The following is a 16,497-nucleotide window of genomic DNA, read 5'->3' as shown; positions in this document are numbered from 1 at the left end:
CTGCAGATGGCGGGAAAAAGCTGTTAATGGCGGACAGCCGGCGGGAATCGACCTGTGATGGAGTCCGATGGCGGGGACCCTCCGGAACCGGCAGGAGACTTCTTTTTGAGGTAAACTCGTTCTTTTCTTCAGGCACGCAGTACCCGGTTGTTGCGGGCACGTAATCCTGCCGACTACGCCAAAGCTGACGCACCCCCTGGGCCATATTCTTTAGGGGGAATACCCGGAGCCGGATCAGATGGGAGTTGTAGTCGCCGAGTGGCTGTGACCCGGTCCGTGCCCAGGGTGTCAAGCTCAGTTGTATGTGGCAGTCCTACAGATGTTATTAAGTTCTTTATTGTCGACTACGCCACCCGTTGTATTGCGGTCACTATGGCCGCCGCTGCAGCAGGGTCCGCTGAGGCTGATGGTGTTGGTGCAGCTTTTGGTAGTATAACCCCCAACGGGTGGGGTATAGCCTCAGGGGGTCAGGTGCAGAGGATGGGGGTTGTGGTGGTGCAGCGTAGATGTTAAGTGAAGACAGAGTCGGGTTGTGCAGTTTAGGGTATTTACTCACTGCTGATGTTCCGGTCACTCCAGCTTCAAGTGACCACCCGAGCCGTGCTGCGTCCACCAGGTCCTGGATTCAGCAAACCCCCAAGCAAGTCCGGAGCGTGACCCTGAGCTCTCCTTCTGTCCTTTCCTCTGGCCGTCCCCACTAGTGATCCACCTAGGTCCAGCTCCCTCGGGCCTTCTGTTGGGAGACCCTTGGCCTTGGGTTCCCTGACCCTCCACGTGGTTTGCCTTCGGGGTGGATGTGGTGGGTGGCCGTGGCAGACGCTGCCCACGGCCTCCGGTCTCTGGCTAGGGTGTGCTTTTGCCCCCACCAGTTTGGGATCCGGTACCCTATTGCCGACTCTTCACCCGGGGATTGAATTTGGGTTCTCAGAGTCCTTTCTTTTTCCCCTCTGGGTCTTTCCTTCTCTGCTCCACTCTCTCTCTGCAGGCTCATCTGGACCTCTGCTTCTTACTGATTCTGACAGACTGACCCTGATCTTAGATGGTGCCCACCTTATATACTCCCTCTATGTGTGAGCTCAGGTGACCAGCACCCAATGAGCTCCTAACTTTACCCAGGCTGCTCCCCCTATCTGCCCCTACACTACTTGGGATGTTCCACCCCCCTCCCACTCCAGCCAGGAACAGACTCAGTCGTACCTGCACATTTCTAAGTGGGAGTACCGTCGGCCTGCCCCTCGGAAATGGGATGTGTGTAGTGCATGCAGCCTACCGAGCTCAGTTCCACACTCCATCCTTACCCGGGAGTGGAATATCACACCTCTGGGTTGAGGTGCAATACCCCTGTAGCAGCCGAATCCTCAGGGTGCTACATCAACATTCCACATAAATAATTATCTGTTGTGGCATTCTCAAGTGAAAAGATCTGCACATCTGCAGAGAACACAACATTTCTTCTTGTACCATGTGATGTTTCACTTGGAATATTTATCCATATGTTCCTAATCGTTCAAGTAGGGTGTGTGACGTATGCAGGAATAAAACAGATACTGCTGAAAAAGCACACACATCACAAGTATTTAAAGCAACCTGTCACCAGGAACAGCCCCCCAAATAGTAGACAGTACAATACACTCCATACATACAGATTAATCATTGGATATTCCAGGCACAAAAACTCAGCACCTCTGCAAACTAGAAATAGGGAAGAAGCTGTCTTCATATTAAGCACTTAGTCCTCTGCTGCTTCAGTGATTGACGTCCTCACTGTACTGGAGTCATCAGCAAAAATCTTTCTCAGGAACAGTCTTCTAAAATTTTGTTCATGAATAGGTATGCAAAATTAGATTTCCTCTATGAGAAAGAAAACTGGCTCTCTAGTACCACCTATTGGAAGTAACTACTCCATAAGTCAAAGTCTGACCCTTAACAAGCCTTGCAACATGAATCAGAAAACAAGTTCCCTGCTCTGCACTCATGAGGGGCAAGCAGCCTGAAACAGATGTCTGTGATGGGTATCTTTTCATTTTGGGAAAGATTTTGGTGTACCTGAATGTCCTTAGTCAATTTACAAGGCTCGTTAAAGGGGTTCTTATCTTCTTAACTGGATAAAATTAGGGGTTGACACAGACAGAAGATGGCCCTGTACAAGAACAGTATATGGGCCCATATAGTTCAATAGCTCATTTCAATAACCATTCAATGGCTCATCACAATGCACAATCCCACCTGGTTTGTAGGTGGAAGTGGGCCCCCTGACCTCTTAGACCCATGTGCAGCTGCACAAGTTGCACCAATAGTGTGTCCGCCCCTGGGAAAAATTGTATAGTATTGTATAGTACTTGTAAAAACATGCAATTTTGCATTTTACCTCTCACTAAAAATTTGTTAGGTTTGGCAAAGAAGCTCTTTGCCGAAGCTGTCCAGCTTGCTGGATCCAGGCAGTCTTAGTGACCTTCACTCTTCCTAAGCTGCAGAAACAAGGCTGCTCCTGCTTTCAGCTTTGGACAATGCGCAGTTCAGGCCAGCAGTGCAACCATGCTGTCCAAATTGTCAAGTCATCACACAAGAGCAGCAAGCAGGGATGTGACAGGCAAGTAAGATGTCTGTGTGGGGGCATTATATTGTGTGGGAAGGAATTTGGAGGTTATTGTACTGTATGTGGGTGGAACTTTGGGTGCATCCTACTGTTTATGGAGAAATGTGGGTGCATCATAATGTGCATGGGGCACTGTGTGGGCATCATAATTGTATGTGGGGGACTGTGGGGCATCATATTGTGTGGGGGGGAGAGTAGCGTGATCAGACTGTTTGGCTATGGGGGAATCATACTGTTTTTGGGGGATTGTGGTTAGGGGACCTTTGAGGTATTGGACTGTGAGGTGGAGACTGTGGTGGCATCCTTCTGTGGGAGCATCATGCTGATTGTGGGAGGACTGTGGTAGGCAGCATACAGTGTTGGGAAGGGACTGTGAGAGGCTTCATACTGTTCAAAGGAGGGACTGTGGGGGCATTATACTGTGTGGAGGAGCTGTTGGGGAGCATCAAACTGTATGTGAGTAGCTGTGGGGCCATCATATTAAATGTGAGGGCATCATATTGTTTCTGGGAGGTCTGTGGTGGCATACTGTGTTTGGGGGGGCTGTGAAGGCATAATGCTGTGTGGTGGGGACTTTGGGGCAATCATACTGTGTGCGGGTGGCTGTGGTGGCATCATACTGCGTGGGGACTGTGGCAGAATCATACTGTTGGGGTATGACTGGACTGGGACATCTGTAAGAATAATGAGTCCTGTGACATTCTAACAGTAAATCCTAAGACTATTCATGTATGGGGTTGATTTTTATCAAAGGGAGTGGGCTCACTCACAATTTTTCCTAAGAAAACACCATGAATAAAGAATTGAATCTAGACATCCTCCAAGAGTAACTGCTCTCAACCATCCAGGAGCAATTTGTTGATGATGACCAATTATTTTTCCAGCATGATGGAGCACCATGTCACAAGGCAAAAGTGATACCTAAGTGGCTCAGTGAACATAGCATTGACATTTTGGGTTAATGGCCAGGAAACTCCCCACATCTCAATACCTGTGATTAATCCTCAAAAAGAGGGTGTCCAAACAAAGACATAGAAATTGCCATTTGAGTCTTTGCATAAACTTAATTTTTTATTGTCAAATACATCAAAAACGTATGAAATGCTTATAATTGTACTACAGTATAGAGACATCTGATTAGAACCTCGGTGGAGGGATTACCGTATTTTTCACCTTATTAGACGCACTCCCCCCCCCACAGATTTGGGGGGAAAATAGGGGTGCATCTTCCAAAGCGAAATCACCTTACCGGCTGCGGTGGAGCGGGGTCCCGGACATGCTGCGGAGGCAGGAGATTCTGCGGGTTCCCGGAGATGCTGCGGAGGCAGGAAGGGATGTCCGGAGGTGGCTGCGGGCCCCATGCTGTCTGCCAAGTTCTGCTTGGGGTGCTCGGTGGTGCGGGGGCTCCGCCGACATTTTGTGGCAGCCGGAGCCCTGCACCTTCCATATTGTCCTATGCGGTGGACTTCGGGGAAATGGTGCCGAGATCTCAATCTGAGCATGCGCCGCCTCCGGCGGCCATTTTTCCAAAGTCCACCCCATAGGCTTGTGAGAATGTACTGTGGGCTGTGATGCTGGCTAGTCACTTCTCATGGACAAGCCGTGAGACAGGTGAGTCAGGGAGTCTGGGGTCAAATACCATGAGTGTACGTCAAAGGCAAAGGGGCAAGACAAACGAATAGTCAAATGGCAAAGTCCAAGTTCAGGCAACAAAGATCAGAGTACTTCAAAGGCAAAGGAACAACACAAACGAATAGTCAAGAGGCATAGTCTAAGGTCAGGCAACAAAGTTCAGAACAGCAGAACAAAGAGCAGAACAAGGAACACACACTACCGATCAAAGCTATGACTGGCAATGGTGTGACCATTGTCAGTTAGCTAAATAGCCAGCCATTCACCCAGAAAGGGTGATACCTGGAGGAAACTCAGCAGTCCTGGATTTGCATGGGGACAGCCTGGCACAACCCTACCCTTAATTGGGCGGCCGGGCTCTCCCATTCACAAAACTGACAGTCCCTAAAATTCATAGGGTGGTTGAGCTGTCAATCACTGCGTCCTTAGGACATAATGAGTGGCGGACTGGGGTCATCATACTGTGTGTGGGAGTATCATATTGAGTTTGCATCACACTGTGTGTTGGGGAATTTAATGTGTGGCGGGCATAATACTGTCTTTAAGGAAAATGTGTGTGTTTAAACGGCTGAAGGAGGTGGTGCATACTGTGTGTATGGGGCACTGCGAGGAGCCATAAAATCAGTACTGTACTGTGGAGGAAAACTATTGGGCCTCACTAGGAGCAATATTTCTGTGCATAAAAGGACTGGGTGAGATTAGGCTAGTGGCTTAGTGTATCCTAGAAATTGCTGCAGCACTCTGCATGGCACAGTATATGTCCATCTTTTATGTTTTAAAGTTGGAAATGATGATATACAGTAACAGGACCCCTATTATATTGCTGTTTTTTGCCACTTAGAAGAGAAGTGCCTCCGCTTTACTGTCTTTAGTACACACTTTTCACAACCTTTGGGCCATTCCTCATCTCGTTGCTTGCTAGTAATGAAGTTTCTCTCAAGAGGGGAGTCCAACTTCTCACCACCAAATAGCAAAGGGAACACGACAAGCCAGAGCACAAAGAAGCGAACAGCCTTTAAGAAGAAATCCTGCTTATATTGTATTCATGTTCATGCAGAATCTTATGGCTCATGCTGATTGATTATACTAATACAGAGAAGGATGTCAATCAATCTTGAGTGGCAAAATACTTAATGCTTATTGTGTTACCTGAGATTATAGGAGAGCTCTGCAGTGTTCTGAAGGACTATGCCACTCTTATCCATGAACTGCATCTGGTATTGCAATCAAGAAAGTAGATAATGTTAGGGGGCTAAGATATGAATATTGATCTCAATTATGGGCTCACAATTCCTATGTGATCCAGAGACTACACATATATGACCAGTGAACTTTATACTTCTGGCTTAACCCACTTTTTTATCAATATAACATTAACTTTTGGTAACTTCTTTTTATGGAGAATGGAAGCTAAAAGCTTTTGTTCTTTTGCTTTTTTTTTCATTTTAAATTAAGTTCATCAAAAATAAATATGTCTAACTTTAATATTTTACTATTTTTGCACAATAATCACACCTTAAAAAAAAAGCATCCCATTACCTTTTTTTCCCCCTAAACTCTTTTATATGCGTATATACTGTAGTTTCAGTGTGTTATTATACTCAGTTAACACCATTTTCTCCAGTATCCAGCGCTGATCCGCTCCTCTTCTGACTGATGTCACTGCTCTTCAGAATCTCATTGGACTCTATAAAAGTCACTTACGAGAAGCAGAATGTAAGCCTATGGAGCGTCGGAATGAGGTTCGATAGGCTTACATTATAAAAGAGACTTCCAACTCACATCTTGCGCACAATGTGATCCGGAAAATCTGAAGAGCCATCATGGGACTAAGAAAAGAAGCGACAGGGTGCAGGATACTGGAGAAAAACGCAATAGATGAGTTAATAACACACTGATCACTACAGTACATACACATATACACAGGTTAAGGGGAAAAAAGTTAAAGTGAGTGCTTCTTATAGGCCGGGGCATACGAGCGTTGATTCTTTCATCCAAGAGAATCAGGCCGATTATGCTAATTACACTTGGCTCAAACTCTGTTAGAGTTTGATCAGAGTGTCAGCTTAGCGTAATCCAAGTGGCTGCTGCTTCATAGTGCCCTGGCACTTTACAGGAAAACCGTGTTCCACTGTGCTGTCAGGTGTGCGATGCATCACACTCACTTATAGGTCGCAGGCTCCCCTGTCTCCAGGCCTCCATCTTCAGGAGCCGCAGCACACAACTCATGGGACGCCAAGTTCAACAAACAGAAGTTTACTGGACAGTTCAAGTTCATAAAACTGTAACATGTAGGATAGGGCACAACACTTTGTTTTTCTTATTTCCTTAGCACAACACATCTTCAGCCCTACCATTCGTTCCGTGTTGGTACAGTGTTTTAAAATAATGCGCTTTTTTTTTGTTTGTTTGCATATAATTTTTTTGCTATTTTTTTTGTTTTTTATTAATAAAATAGTTACATTTTTGTTAAACTTTTTAATTATTTTACTACACCACGTAGTGACTTCACAACGCAAACATTTATTCGCTTGTGTTATGTTACACAGTGACAGGCAGTCTATTAGAGTAACCTTTGCACAGCCTTATAGAAATGCAGCCATGGCAGTCTCAGGACCCTCAGCTGCCACAGCAACCCATCTGTATCCCGCGATCCCATCAGGTGCCACAAAGTATGGAAGTTATTAAGGAGAACTTGTCACAATGATTATGCAGTGCAACCAGCAATTAGCATGTTATAGAGCTGGAAGAGGTGAGCAAATTAATATATAGGTTGTTGGGGGAAATATTTAGTATATTTTGAAGTTTATTCATTTTAATTCCTGTTTACTTTGGGTTTAGGAGTCCAATGGATGGTCTTATTAGTGACTGACAGCAGTGATTGCTGTCAATAATTGAGAAGAACCACCCACTTGACCTGAACCACTAGACCAGAATAAGCCAGGAAATACAAGTTATACTGGACCTTTCCCCACAAAACTATAGATCTATTTGCTCAGATTCTTGTGCTATATAACATGTTGCCCACCAACAGTACTGCACCATCAATGTGACAGGTTCTCTTTAACTCCGCCTAACATAAGACGTAATAGTACAACCAATGTCGAGTTCCCGTATATGGAGCGTACGTCTGTGTACCAGGCGGATGCCGGCTGCAATACACAGCCGGCATGTGCTTGTAAATACAGTGGCCAGAGTGTGCTCAAATAGCTGTAGTTTAAAAACTTAAATGCGGCTGTCAATCTCTGACAGTTGCATATAAGTGTCAGTGGTGGTGCGTGTGGTCTCCGGCTTCCCCAGTTTCCCACAACGTGATCATGTGGAACTGATTGATTGTCGTTCCAGTTAGGGGCCAATGAAGGCTACCATCTTTGTCGTTCTATTAGGCTCAGCTTGTTGGTAGACTTTTAATACTGTAATACTATGGCATTGAAGTATACAGTGTAAGCGTTTGAACGACCGCAGGATCAAGTCACGTAAGAAAAAAAAGTATAAAAATGTAAAAAGATATAGAAATTTGAATTATCCACTTTTCCCCTATTAAAAATAAAGAAATAAAAAAACTGACCTGTAAACACCTTCAAAAAAATAATTACAGATTTGCAATTTTTCACTTGTTGCAACACTTAAAAAAAAATATAATTAGAATCAATCAAATCGTTATATCTACCCCAAAATGGTATCAGTAAAAACATCATCTCAAGGTCCAAGAATCAACCTCACATACATCAGTCAACTTCAAAATTAAATTGATATGGATTTTGGAAAATGGCGCAAAAAATGTGGAATTGTGTTTGGGGGTTATTTTGTGCAATTTCACCACACTTGGAATTTTTGAGAAATGATAAAATGAACACACATAACATTGTGGGTTATAGTTAATTTAGTGACAATGTATTGGTGGAGAAAGGTTGACCTTCATGGACCTAGGTCTTTTTTCAACTCATGGAACTATGTATGTAACTAAATTGTGCCATTCAAAAAAACCTGTAAAAAAAACATCACAAGGCTATATCAAGGGAAAAATAAATAAGTTATAACTCTTGAAAGAAGGCAAGGAAAAATGGAAGGCGCAAGGAAGGCGCAAAAACGGAAAACTGCCCAGTCAAGAAGGGGTTACACTAATTATTATAGTGCAGGTCATTATGATTGTAAATTATCATTTTATAGCTCACAGTAAATGCTGGTAATCAGTAGTCAAAGCTATAAAAATAAATTGCTTAGGCCGAATTTACAAATCAGTCTTTTTTTTCTCGTACACAGAAAACTTAATAACTTTCATCAGAGTGCTGGATCCGATTTTCATTTATTTTTGCTCATTGTGTCTATTTTTACTATACGTGTCATCTTTTTTTCTCATATGCAAAAAGAAACTGAAGTAGGCTTCCTAAGCTTTTCGTAGTAACCAGTCAGTGAAGAATAGACAGCATTAGGATGCTCCTTGGATTGCATCCATTTTTCCTTCTGCAGACCATTGGTCTGTGACATGTGAAGAGCTCTGTAGAGTATATATGACGCTTGTAAATGTCACTTCTCTCGGCCAAGCCGTGAGGCAAGGGAGTCAAGGGGTCCGGGGTAAAATAACAAGAGAGTTCATCATAAACAGAGTGGCAAGACAAAGGAGTAAACAGGTCACAGTCCGAGGTCAGAATTCCGGGGAGGTAGTGGATCAAGACAAAGGGGCTAGGCAAACGAATCGTCAAAGGCAAGGCCCAAGGTTGGGCAGCAAAAGATCAGAATAACAGAGTACTAGAGAACAAAGCAAACACACCACCAAGCTAAAGCTCCAACTGGCAATGGTCTAACCATTGTCTGCCAGCTAAATATCCAGGCAATCACCTTGAAAGGGTAACACCAGGGGGAAACCCAGCAGGCCCGGCCTGATTGAGCTGCTGGGCAATCCTATTAACAATACTGACAGCCCAGCATGCCCCTACATACCATAGGGCGGCTGAGGTGTCACTCACAATACTGACAGCTCGGCACGCCCCTGCTATCCACAGGGCGGCTGGCTGCCACCCACAATACTGACAGCCCAGCACGCCCCTGCTATCCATAGGGCAGCTGAGCATCCCTAGGACACAGTGAGTGGTGGGATCGTGACAGTATAATATGTTGTTGTGCTCTCAGTGAAACACAGTGGTCGCACACATACAACAAAACAGGTTTATGAATGAGGCCTCATACCGAATATTTAATTTTTGCAGGAAAAAAAAGAAAACTGACAATGGTGATATATAAAAAAATTTTGGATTACTTCTTTTCAAAGGGCCTCTAAAATATGAGAACTGAATTCTCATCGTTTGCTATAGGCATCTTCTCCACTTCAGCCTGCAACTATGATCCAATCAGACTGATCAACTCATAGCCAGATAAGTGTGTTGTCCTTGGTAGTGACCATTTGTATAGAGATTTCACGTGACAGTTGTCCGAAACTGTCTCAATCGACTGTTATGGCAGACTTAAGTTGTCTAGTGAAAAAAACAAGAATTATTTTCCAGCAGGGGGGACTGCCACTTTTAATGAGTCACATACTCCTCTTCCTTCTCGCTGCCTCTCTCTCTCTCTCTCTCTCTCTCTCTCGTTCTTTAGTTCTTGGCAGGCGAGCCTGTGACTGGAGACATTAATTACTAGCACAGTGAGCTGTTTATTCTCCTTATTAACACACCTGTGCTGCTGCTTGTGTGTTAGGAGTTGGTGTCTCGCCTCACGTGTGCCTCCGTCCTGTCACAAAGGCGCTGCGCTTCCACTGGAAATAGAGAGAGTCGTGATTAACCCCTTGAGGGCAATAAACTCAATGCACGGTCATTGATTTCCAATATGTATAACTGTGGGATTCAGAGACAGAAGAGTCAAGGGTCCATCTGCCTACGAGACGGTGCTCAAAAAAATATTGACTTTCTGATGTACAAAGTGGAATCAGATTTCTCTGTCTTACTGCAATTTTAAGGTTATTTTGATGGATTTTTGTAAGATTAAAGGACGTGGTAATTGCATCTTGTGATTTCATCTAATTAGTTTATTATTTTCAGATTCATTTTTTTTTTTTAAACAAACCTTGGATTTCCTTTTACTCTTGTTGCGCAAATAAACAAGACCCATTAATTGTATTTCTTGTCTACTTCATTTCTTAGAACGTATTTGCCAGTGCAGCCACAGAAAATGAGATACCCATGAAATCTACAGGAATTATGGGTATATTGCAATTAGTTTAGATCCAAACATCCGGTCTGCACCTAAATGTCTGAAGGTGGTATCTGAACTAATTTAAAATAATTTCCGGGAACCATATTCTTAAAGGGGCTTTCCATTTAGATGTCCATATTTCAACTACATGTTCTCTTTATGTTTTTCACATATCACTTACTTACTTATAGTCTATGAAGCTGTCTACATGCCCATTTTTGTGGACCAATAGTCTGCAAAATAAAACAGACATATCTGTTTTTGATCCGATTTGTGACTTAACTATTAAAAAAAAAAGAGTTTTTTTAATAAAACAGATAGCACTCAGATGACATGCATTTACCTTCTGAGTGGTGCCTGTTTTTTACTGTTTAATTGGTAGATTATTTTTTTTTGCATATCTAAAGAGTTTGTGAAAAGTTTTGAAGTTACTGCCTATCCAAAACAGTATATAACTTCCCTATTGCTGAGGATCCCACCACTTGGACACTCACTGATCCTGAGAACGGGACTCTGAAGAGGCTTTTTCTGCAATCCCATAGAGAATGAAAAGAGCGGAGGAGCACATTTATGTCTGCTCCATTCATACCTAACTCTTCAGAGCCCTGGTTTGGGATATGTGTGGGTACTCTTGGTTGGACTCCCAGCAATCGGGGAGCTATCTCTTATACTATTGATTGAGAATAACTTCAAAGTTTTGCAATTTTCAAATTTGAAATTTCTTTAATACCACAGCTTTCTTCTGGATTTTCATTGGGGAATTTCCGTTTTGCAATGCAAGATCTAAAGCCAACATGACCAATTTTACTGTGAAAAGGCCTTGCCGTTCCTTAGCACTGGGGCCTAGGTGCAATGTACAATGATCATGACACAGATTAGAGCTTTCAGACCTTGCAATTAAATTATGTATTTTGGAAATAGCTATATTTCATACTCTCTCCTCATTTTCCTTCAGGTTCGAGCCAGTGCCATTGCTCAAGATGCAGACCAGAATTACGACTATGCCAGTAACAGTGTGATTCTTCATCTGGATGCTGGAGATGAAGTCTACATCAAGTTGGATGGTGGAAAAGCTCATGGAGGCAATAACAACAAATACAGTACCTTCTCTGGCTTCATCATTTATTCAGACTGAGAAAAATTGTTCTCTAAACTGCCCCTACCTACACCGCCAGGGAGCAAAGACCCCGAGAGAGAAGCATGGGACGGCTGCATGGAACACTTAAATCCCCTCCATTGCACATGGTGTGCTTGGGATTGTGTAGCTGCGCCCATTGCTTATCCAACACCTCTCTTGTGTCCTTGACACCTCATGTGCCATCTCCCATGCTTCACTGTGTAGCTGTTCAATAAAGCCTCACTACTGTACTCCTGGCCTAACTTCACTCTTGCCTCCAGTCCTCATTTGAGGCCACATTCCCATTCAAAGTCTAATCCTATACTTCTCATGAACTATACATTTTTGATACCCTCTATACCAGTCATGTTCCTTTTAGATTTGGATCATATCACTAAACTGCCTTGTCTTGCTGGCAGATTTAATTTCCTATTCCAGACATGACTTCTGTGCCAAATTATCATTACTTATTAAGAATTATTTAATAATTTCACTGTGTGGAAAATGCAGGGCAATACTCGTCATATAATCGTCTACGTAGACTCATAACTTGATCCACCTCCCTTTGTCTTTACAATGGATATATACCTCCATCTAATCAGACTCAAATATATCTCCAGCAAACTTCATGCCTTTAACACTTCCATTCCAATAACCTTTAAGTATAATTCTCCTTCTTTAAGTCCCATGCCTTTTCTTGTAGCTCTTCATTATTCCCCTCCATATATTCCTTTGAAGAGCATTTTATATCATCGATATACTGCATCTTTCCACTGCTGCCTCTTCAAGAACCATACTTTTTCCTCCAAATCTAAAGTCCATTGCCATCTTCTCCACCAAACCTAATCCATATATCATTCCACCAAATGTTGTCTGTGTAGAAAGGTTCCAAGAGCTCTGTATCCATCACTCTACCAAGACTCATTTTCTGTCTTTGAAATAATAATGGTAAATCCATTTTCCTATACCCCTTATCCTGTAGCCATGCATAATCCTACAACTCATATTCCTATTAAGCCTAACTACATGCCTCCTCTAAGCTTCACTCTCGCCTTATCAGTCATAAGCCAGAATCTCTGGTTAGAGTCATGCTTGCATATCTTTTCTATTCTCCTTTTCGACATTTGTCTTCACGTTGAATCCACCTCTGACATTGGCTCACACCTGGCAACTTTTTTAGGTTTCCATCCCCATATTTAGACAGGATCTGTCACCAGATTTCGCAAAACATACTGCATACATGATCAAATAGATCTCTTAGCCCTGATGAGGCTGTTGTACTTACTTTTAAAAATACATGTCAGAATGGCTGAAAATTTTCCTAAAATGAACTTGAACTCCTACGTGTTATAATATGCTTATTTTCAATAACAGATGGGGAAACTTTCAAAGAGGATTAGCCATCCATTTTGATATGGTATACAACATAAGCACACCATTCTCATTAGGTCTAAAAAGATGTATTTATTAATGTGTGTACTTTGTATCGTGAATTCTAGTGACAGATCCTCTTTAAATATATTATCCATAGTTAAATGAATTTCCTAGGCCTTTATTACGCTAGTATTAGACTTCATACTGTTACCCAACCCATAATAATTATATCCTAGTTGTAAAAGTCAACTACTTGATTTCCAATCTTTGCTCCAGTGTGGCAGCTTTCATCAGCCCTACATTTGTTTCTTGTGCCTAAATTAAATCCTAATAGCCCCCAGCATTATTTCTCCCTTCTACCTCAATCTGTGTATTTCTAGAACTCCCAAATAAATCTTGTAATTATATATAGAGAGAGAGTGTTAAAGAAAGATAAGTGAATGAGTCACAAAATATCTTCACCCACAGACTGGAAAACACACATATATATATATATATATATATATATATATATATATATATATATATATATATATATATATATATATATCTTGTGTACAGGACGATCTATCCATGAGCTCTGTGTTCTCTGCCTTAGGCCTGTCGTATTGTGACTTTTTACATTTGAAGACAGGATCAATCAGATTTAGCAGCTGCATCCTAAAATCGTACCCTGAGACTTGCTAATTAAAAAACTAACACTTTAATGCTAAAATAATGCTTTTTTTCCACACTTTATGTCCACATTTTGCAGACCCCAATTAATTTAAATCTGTGAAGTTTGATGTCTCTGTACTTCAAGATGCCACCCTGCCGGGCATCAGATTGACCTGCACAAAATGATTTATTAGCAGATACTGCCCTCAAATAATCTGTATTACGGAGCTCGCAGTGGCTCTAGATCACCCTAGCGGGCTTACCAACCTCATCTGGTTATTTAGGAAGTTTCACATGTTTGTTGGTCATGTCAATGAAGGATGGATTGCATGTTTTAGATTATATCTACAGTAGACGAGGAATGGAAGAATACCTTAATCTTACATTAAGATAAGACTTATGTGCCCTTTTTTTTGACATCCTACAAGTTATCCTTGCTTGGTATTTCATAGGGGTTACCTATATCAAAAGCTCTGTCCTTTTTCGTCCTGTAATGTTTCTGTGGGATATCTAAAAAAATTATTGTAAATATAAAATCCTTCTAGAAATTGTAAAAAAAAAATGTGTTTTTTTTGTGCCATTTCAGTGAAAAAGTCTTATGGGAAGGTTATATTCATGCAAGTACTAAAATAAATGTATGAAAACTGGTGCAAGGGAAATTTGAGGCAATTGTTTATAGGGACCAATTAGATTTCGGCTCGATTTGATTGGTCTTTATGAACAACTTCAGCAGTTCTGATAAGGACATGGAAGAGATTTATTAAAACTGTCTTAAGACAACACTGATATTCAGAAACCAATCACAACTTTCATTTTGCCAAAGCAGTTTAATAAATCATAAATGAGCCATGATTTGTTGCCATAGACAAAAAAAGACAGATTCGATGGTAACAACCAGGGCTGTGGAGTCGGTAAGCCAAACCTCCAACTCCGACTCCACGACTCCGACTCCACAGCACTGCCTCACTACTGAGCATGTACAGTACAGACCAAAAGTTTGGACACACCTTCTCATTTTAAAGATTTTGCTGAATTTTCATAACTATGAAAAATGTGCATTCACACTGAAGGCATCAAAACTATGAATTAACACATGTGGAATTATATACTTAACAAAAAAGTGTGAAACAACTGAAAATATGTCTTATATTCTAGGTTCTTCACAGTAGCCACCTTTTGCTTTGATGACGGCTTTGCACACTCTTGGCATTCTCTTGATGAGCTTCAAGAGGTAGTCACTGGAAATGGTTTTCACTTCACAGGTGTGCCCTGTCAGGTTTAATAAGAGGGATTTCTTGCCTTATAAATGGGGTTGGGACCATCAGTTGTGTTGTGCAGAAGTCTGGTGGATACACAGCTGATAGTCCTACTGAATAGACTGTTAGAATTTGTATTATGGCAAGAAAAAAGCAGCTAAGTAAAGAAAAACGAGTGGCCATCATTACTTTAAGAAATGAAGGTCAGTCAGTGTGAAAAATTGGGCAAACTTTGAAAGTGTCCTCAAGTGCAGTTGCAAAAACCATCAAGCACTACAAAGAAACTGTCTCACATGAGGACCGCCCCAGGAAAGGAAGACCAAGAGTCACCTCTGCTTCTGAGGATAAGTTTATCCGAGTCACCAGCCTCAGAAATCGCAGGTTAACAGCAGCTCAGATTAGAGACCAGGTCAATGCCACACAGAGTTCTAGTAGCAGACACATCTCTTCAACAACTGTTAAGAAGAGACTTTGTGTAGCAGGCCTTCATGGTAAAATAACTGCTAGGAAACCACTGCTAAGGACAGGCAACAAGCAGAAGAGACTTGTTTGGGCTAAAGAACACAAGGAATGGACATTAGACCAGTGGAAATCTGTGCTTTGGTCTGATGAGTCCAAATTTGAGATCTTTGGTTCCAACCACCGTGTGTTTGTGCGATGCAGAAAAGGTGAACGGATGGACTCTACATGCCTGGTTCCCACCGTGAAGCATGGAGGAGGAGGTGTGATGGTGTGGGGGTGCTTTGCTGGTGACACTGTTGGGAATTTATTCAAAATTGAAGGCATACTGAACCAGCATGACTACCACAGCATCTTGCAGCGGCATGCTATTCCATCCGGTTTGCGTTTAGTTGGACCATCATTTATTTTTCAACAGGACAATGACCCCAAACACACCTCCAGGCTGTGTAAGGGCTATTTGACCAAGAAGGAGAGTGATGGGGGGCTACGCCAGATGACCTGGCCTCCACAGTCACCAGACCTGAACCCAATCGAGATGGTTTGGGGTGAGCTGGACCGCAGAGTGAAGGCAAAAGGGCCAACAAGTGCTAAGCATCTCTGGGAACTCCTTCAAGATTGTTGGAAGACCATTTCCGTTGACTACCTCTTGAAGCTCATCAAGAGAATGCCAAGAGTGTGCAAAGCAGTCATCAAAGCAAAAGGTGGCTACTTTGAAGAACCTAGAATATAAGACATAATTTCAGTTGTTTCACACTTTTTTGTTAAGTATATAATTCCACATGTGGTAATTCATAGTTTTGATGCCTTCAGTGTGAATGTACAAGTTTCATAGTCATGAAAATTCAGAAAAATCTTTAAATGAGAAGGTGTGTCCAAACTTTTGGTCTGTACTGTACATAAAGTGCAGCACAGATTCATCTCAACTAAAAGCCGAGATCCTTAGATCAGAAACAGAACAGACAGTTATAGGGCATTTCATAACTTTCCCAAAATGAAAAAAATTACAGCACATCCTGCATTGAACTACTATACCCAATTTATTATATATTTTAGGAGTCAGAGTCAGTTCATTTTATACCGACTCCACCAAAATGGAGACCGACTCGAACTCCACAACTCCAACTCCACAGTCCTGGTAACAACATTCCAAAAAACAAGGGCAGACCATATATGCCATATAGCGTTTCTTTATTGCTCCACTTATATACCTGAACACG

General features: G+C 42.2%; 1 protein-coding gene across 1 annotated transcript in view; it reads left to right on the top strand.

The window, feature by feature from the left end:
* The window catches only part of C1QL1 (complement C1q like 1), a 104,634-nt gene extending 90,381 nt beyond the window's left edge, over positions 1-14,253 (top strand). Inside the window, exon 2 of the mRNA XM_073683218.1 lies at positions 11,370-14,253. Within this exon, the coding sequence (XP_073539319.1) occupies positions 11,370-11,549 (180 nt within the window). The 3' untranslated portion in view covers positions 11,550-14,253. The remainder of the gene's footprint in view (positions 1-11,369) is intronic.
* Positions 14,254-16,497: the final 2,244 nt, after the last annotated feature.

Source organism: Phyllobates terribilis, unplaced genomic scaffold (genome assembly GCF_046119375.1).
Source record: "Phyllobates terribilis strain yellow unplaced genomic scaffold, ASM4611937v1 Scaffold_5__5_contigs__length_657084704, whole genome shotgun sequence".
In the NCBI taxonomy this organism is placed as follows: Eukaryota; Metazoa; Chordata; class Amphibia; order Anura; family Dendrobatidae; genus Phyllobates; species Phyllobates terribilis.
Note: the sequence above shows the minus strand (reverse complement) of the source record. Positions and strands in the feature narration are given on the sequence as shown.